Below are 5,771 nucleotides of genomic sequence, written 5' to 3'. Positions count from 1 at the left end.
AAGGAACTAAATTCAAGGAAGTGGCTGATGTGACTTTTATTTCCCCCTTGTGACACTTCCCTCTTTCCCAAGACTCCCTTACTTCTACCTGTCCTGATAGGACCTTTAGCCTCTTGGAGAAAATCAAAGTGCATAAAAGGCTCTCGGTCTGCTGAGCTGTTTTCTTTGAAACCTTTAGTTCTCATTTGCTTAGAAATTTGAAAGGAAGAAAGTCTAAGGAAGACTTTCCACGTTTTAATTCTAAAATTTTTCTTTAGGGAACTCCAGACTCCAGCCACCCAACCAATCGCATGAAAGAAAGAGGGTAGGTTTAAAAAAAAAGAAAAGAAAGAAAGGAGATGGATAAACAGGAAGACAATCCAGAGAGTAAAGAAACTGGGGCCAGCTACCTCCGGGTTTAAGCAGAAGATGGAATCCACCCTGAGGGTTGGGGTCCAGAAGAGCAGAAAAGCTGAATGAAGCCTGGCAAGGTGGGAGGCTGGGGCCAAATGGGTCAGAAGAGGCCCCTCTGTGAGCATGGAAGGTGACACCTCTACACAAAAGCCGGTCCCCAAGGAGGCCAAGGAAGAGTGGGTCACATCCCTTTGTCCTGTTTCTCCAACCTCCAAGCACAGAACTGGAGTGACTTGTACCTTCAACACCGTCACGGGGGAAAAAAGAGGCATGTCTGACTGAGACACGTTAAGACGCATCATTCCAAAATTGGGAGCCAATTTCCAACCTTTGTTCTTTGAGATCGGAGATGGATATCCCTCCCCTTACCCCTCTTACCTCTTCTGTGTGTCAGCGGAGAGCTGAACCTGACATTCATGCGTTAGATCATGTAACACCTGTGTTCAGGTGCTCTGAGAGGGACAAGGAATTTTAGTGAGGGTCCTGGAGCACCTGAGAGAAGACAAGACTGGTAGGGGCCCACCACAGTGCTCAGCTCCAGACGACTGAGCTGCAGGAGGGGGACAGAGCTGGCTTTGACCAGACAGTTCAGTCTACAGTGATACTCTTTATATATGAAAGACCCACGAGGTATTGGCTCCTTTTTGGTCTGAGAGGAAGGTGATCATCATATTCACTTGACTTTGACATTATTTGTGGGTCAGGAGAAGGATAACATAATGGTAATGTTTTCTTAGGTGTAAGCCAAAGTACATGAGTTGTACTGATACCCCATTCTGCATTTTATAGAATGCCATAAACTTCCCTGTACTCCTCTTTCTGTCTAGGCAAGAGATGCATTTTAGGGATAAAAACTTTGAAAGCACCTAAACCCAAACTTCACAAGTTACTGATGTCTTGTGAAATCATCTGCTTCTGTAGAATCATTCAGTAGAATTAAGACTGAGCTGATGAAAAGACTCTTCCAGCCTTTATTATCAATTTTACACTTCAGCTGATAACAGTAAAAGAGGCTGATTTTTAGGTGGATGGCGTTTAAAAGCTGTTAACCACCTGAAGACAAGAGTGTATCAACTAACTTAACCACCTGCCTGTCCTACAAGGTGACCCTGAACAGGACATTCTCTCTGGACTGGTTCCTTCCCATGTGAAATACAGAATGTTGTGCAATGGCTTGTATTTTTCTTTAGTACTGTGGGCCTGGCACTCCACTATACTTTTTACGTGGATAGCCTTGTGCAGTTTTTCAGACAGCCCAGTTTATAAACAAGGAAACAGAGGCTCAGAGGTGGGCATCTGCTAACACTTGTCAGTGCAGTCCTATTCCTAAGCCCATGTCTTCAGGAACTTCCAGTATCATAGGGGAGATCTTTCACCAGCTCTAGAAAATGTGAATTCAGCATACTCCTCTTGGCCAAAATAATTTCCTAAAGCAGAAGTAAGGTCCTGGAATAGTTTAAATCAAGAAGATGAAAGCAGGTGACAATAAAGAACCTTCCAGCTGTAGACCAAGTGGCCTGAAAATGGTGTTTCCTATAACCATGCAACAGCCTTCCCGCCCACGCACCGGGGCCCCGGCCGCCTGCAAAGCCTGGCTGGGAGGCTGGTGTAGACAGTGGGAGAAGTTGCTCTCTGAAAGGGTTCCGTGGCTGCCTGTGGTGAGTTCTCCCACACAACTCTCCGCCTCCACCTGGGGATCGAATGACTCTCAGTGTAGGAGCCCGACAGCAGCCCAGAGGAAGTGATCACGATAATGCTGTTTGTAAAAATCTGTTTAATAAATATACATCTTAAAAGTACCAAAATAATTACCAACAAAATACACTATGTGCACTATTTACAGGGGGTAACACAAACCTTGACAGGTAGCGACTTTGAACCCCACCCCACTGACAGGTTTAACAACACACCTGTTACATGTTACTCCATACAACTGGGCCCAGCCATTGAATCCATGGTGATTCAACTGAAAAGCACAATAAATAAAATATAGTCCTTTCATCAAATTTTGAATAACCTTTCCTCAAAACTCCACCAAAGGTGACATTAAAAAGAGGTTTTCTCTGAATTCCAATGATCCTTCTTGCCCCTCTTCCAAAGTTCACGAAAATAACAAAATAAGGGCTAATCCACCAGAGTAAAATGTTCTGGACCAGGCAGTGTGCGGTGTGGTTAGAAGTATATCCTTTTTTTTTTCTTTTTTCTTTTTTTTTAGAAAAATAGAACTCTTTTTTTGTACAAATATACAAAGTCCACGTTCTTTTAGACACTTTGCGAAGCTCATAACGTCAGGCGCTGGCCTCCAAGCACACAGTCATCATAGGGCAGCTAAAAAGAGAAAATAAGGTAGGTTAAACTTCCAGAGCTTTGCCAAGGGTACTGGGATGATGGTGAGGGCTGCTACTGGAAATAACTCAAGTATTCTTAGACTCCTTCTATAACCTGAATATAAATTAACTTCCTGGACTGAGGGAGTTTTCCTTTAAGGATCCTCTCCTTCAGAAAGAGCAAAAAAAAAACCAAAGAAAAAGACATACTCTTGGGATACTGCTTAGGGACTCTCAAGTTTGAGAGCCTCATTATGTCGAGACCCTCAGAATAAGGAGGAGCCCTAGGGGCCTGAGAAGGTAGAGGGAGAATGGCCTCTCTTCTTCCATTTTGCAGAGCCACGCACAAGTTAATCGGGACTCACCTCATCCTCTGTGAACTCTGACTCCGTGTCATAGCTCTCCTCATCCTCGCTCTCGGGCAGCATCTGAAGGTTCTCTAGGGTCAGCTGGCCCAGCTGCTGCTGTATCCGGGTGCTTGGGCGGCCCCAGGTGAGCTGGTACGGGGAGTAGCCCTGGTAGGTGACCCTGTTGACGTCGGCCCCACACTTCAACAAGAGCGACACCAGGTCGGGATTCTGCAGGTCCACCGCGAGATGGAGGGCAGTACGGCCATTGCAGGGCTCCTGAAACCAAAAGGAATTTGAGAGGCTTATGGCTGAGTTTGGGGTTTCTATTTGCAACAAAAGCACGGAATCATATGGAGGAGGGCTGGGAGCCTGATGCACTCCATCTGAAGGCGTGAGGCACTCACCTGTGCGTTGACGTCAGCACCCAAGGACACCAACAGCTCCACGATGCCCAGGTAGCCATGAATAGAGGCCAGATGCAGACACGTGTGACCTAGAAGACCAAAAGTAAGAAAATATAACCCCTTGTTTCAACCCTCACTTCTCAAGCAGAACCTTCCCCCTATTCCTTTAAGGGACAAATTCTTCTGAATTTGAAGAACCCAGAATCTGGGTTCTGGATAGACTTTAGTAAGGCATCAGATAGGCCATTATAAATACATGTGTTCTCAGCTTTTCACATGTTGAGAGTTTAAACCTTGCTCGGACTCCTTAAGTCGGCCCACCTCTCCCTTCCCCATGTCACCTGCCCTCTGATGGGCAGGGCAGCCAGACATACCATTGTAGTTGGTGGCTTGTAGGATGGAGTGGAGGTGCTGGGTCCCGCGGGGCTGAGTCAGGACTCCCACACTGGCCAGGCAGCCTTGCTCACAGGCAAGGTGTAAGGGGGTATTTCCTCGAAAGTCTCGGAGCTCAGGATCACAGCCAGCTTCCAGAAGTGCCTCAGCGATCTCTGGCTGGTTGGTGATCACCGCCAAGTGGAGAGGAGTCTACAGACAGAAGAGGGATAGAAAGCATAAGCCATGGATCCAGCCTACAGGCTGTGTTCCCTTGAAGCCCAAGAGAAATCCTGGTGGTGGGTACTGCTCCTCCCAGGGAGGTACAAGGGGCAAAAGGCAAAATACCAGAGGCCCCAGGTGGGCTTCATAAAGGCCTCCCCAAATCAATGGAATTTTCTGTCCTCTCTAGGACGTTGGCTGATTCAGCTGTAAAAGGTCAGGTCAGATAATGACCAGGAATTGTTAATTTAGAAATCATTGGGAGGAGCTGAGCTAGATCCAGCTTTATCACGGGGTCAGAGAGGCACGGGGCCGGGAGAGCAGCGCACCTGCTGCAGGTTGTTCTGGAAGTTGAGGAACGCCAGGTCTCCCTTCACTTGGCGGACCACTTCCATGGTCAGCACCTTCTCTTCATGGATGATGGCCAAGTGCAGGAACCTGAGGGGAAGAGAGGGAAAACCCCGCAGGGCTGGTGAGTGCGCTGCGTGAGGCCCAGGGAGGCGCGGCCCGCGGGGGATTGCGCAAGGTCGGGGTTTCTGGAGGCCGAGGCCGCGGTGTTTTCCGCGAGGTTATTATGAGCTGAGTGTTCCTGGCAGGCGCCCAGGGACTTTCCGGGCCCCCCCACTTAGGCGGCGGGCGCCGGCCAGACCGCCCAGCCCTCTCGCCGGGCCGGAACGCCCTGTACTTCCCCTCCCAGCCGCTTGGCGCCTGCCAGCGGGGCAGAAACTCCCGCCCCCCTTATGCAAGCGGGGACTTAGGGTCCCCGCCGCAGGCCCGCCCCCGGCCGAGGGGACCCGCAAGGGGGGTGGTGTGTGTGTGTGTGTGTGTTGTGTGTATGCGCGGCTGCAAGGCAGAGCTGCTGGACCACGGCCTCGGGAACCCGCCCCGATCCCCCAGTCTCCGAGCGCAGCCGTGCACCTTTGCACGGCCTCCGGGTCGGTGCACAGACCCCGGTCCGCCGCCGCAGCGCAGGCCCCGCGCCTCGGGCTGCAGGCCCGGCTACCCCGCCCGGCCCCGCCACCCGGGCCCGCGACACTTACGAGTCTCCGTCCTCGGTGACCTGCTGCTTCCAAGGCTCGGCGCCGCGCGGCGCCTCCTGAGGCTCGAGGCGGATCTCCCTTAGCTCTTTCACCATCTGCTCGTACTCCTCGTCCTTCATGGAGTCCAGGCCGCTGTCGTGGCGGTCGTCCAGCAGCCGCTCCTTCTTGAGTGCGTCCCGGGGGCCCTCCATGGCCCACTCCTGGCCGGGCTCCGCGGGCTGGAACATGGCGCGGTGAGGGCTCGGGCGCTGCTCCCCAGGTGCGCGGGCCAAGGGCTGCGCGGCGCACTGGCTGCTCGCGGTGTCGCAGACCGACGGGACTACGGGTTCGGACTGTTGTGGGCTCCGCAGCGCCGCCGCGGCGCCCTATAAACGCTGGCAGGGGATTTCTCCGGGGCGGGGTCAGGCGCGGGGAATTTCCAAGCCAGTCAGACCAGAAAAGAGAACTGGCCTCGTCCTCTGCTAGGGGGAAAAAGAAGCCTAAACCCCGCGCCCGGGTTCATCAGAGAAACTCCCTGCGATGAGCCACTGGGGTCATGTACAGGGAACTTTTTGATGAACGCTGAGTGGCTGGAAAGTCCTCCCGACCGGGCCCCCTCCCCCGGTACTTCCCTGCAGCCTGCACTCAGTAATCCTGATCCTCTGCAAGAAACCTTCTTTCCCT

The 5,771-nt window shown here is 51.8% G+C and overlaps 1 protein-coding gene across 1 annotated transcript; it reads right to left on the bottom strand.

Annotated features, from left to right (window-relative positions):
• Positions 1 to 2,150: 2,150 nt before the first annotated feature.
• On the bottom strand, positions 2,151 to 5,438 carry NFKBIA (NFKB inhibitor alpha). The gene is made up of 6 exons (XM_082839874.1): positions 5,109 to 5,438; positions 4,398 to 4,506; positions 3,849 to 4,059; positions 3,475 to 3,563; positions 3,086 to 3,346; positions 2,151 to 2,721 (listed from the first exon to the last, which is right to left on the bottom strand). The coding sequence occupies exons 1-6, from the start codon at positions 5,333 to 5,335 to the stop codon at positions 2,674 to 2,676; spliced, it is 945 nt and encodes a 314-aa protein (XP_082696000.1). The 5' UTR covers positions 5,336 to 5,438; the 3' UTR covers positions 2,151 to 2,673.
• Between the last annotated feature and the right edge of the window lie 333 nt (positions 5,439 to 5,771).

The sequence above is a fragment of the Leucopleurus acutus genome (genome assembly GCF_964270905.1).
Source record: "Leucopleurus acutus genome assembly, chromosome: 1".
NCBI classification, from domain to species: domain Eukaryota; kingdom Metazoa; phylum Chordata; class Mammalia; order Artiodactyla; family Delphinidae; genus Leucopleurus; species Leucopleurus acutus.
Note: the sequence above shows the minus strand (reverse complement) of the source record. Positions and strands in the feature narration are given on the sequence as shown.

Excerpts from the sequence above, each read along its gene's own strand:
- NFKBIA (XM_082839874.1), bottom strand. The coding sequence starts at position 5,335 with ATGTTCCAGCCCGCGGAGCCCGGCCAGGAGTGGGCCATGGAGGGCCCC. Across the intron at positions 4,507-5,108 it reads GTCACCGAGGACGGAGACTC|GTTCCTGCACTTGGCCATCA; the intron begins GTAAGTGTCGCG and ends TCTTCCCCTCAG. Across the intron at positions 3,564-3,848 it reads ACAAGCCACCAACTACAATG|GTCACACGTGTCTGCATCTG; the intron begins GTATGTCTGGCT and ends TTGGTCTTCTAG.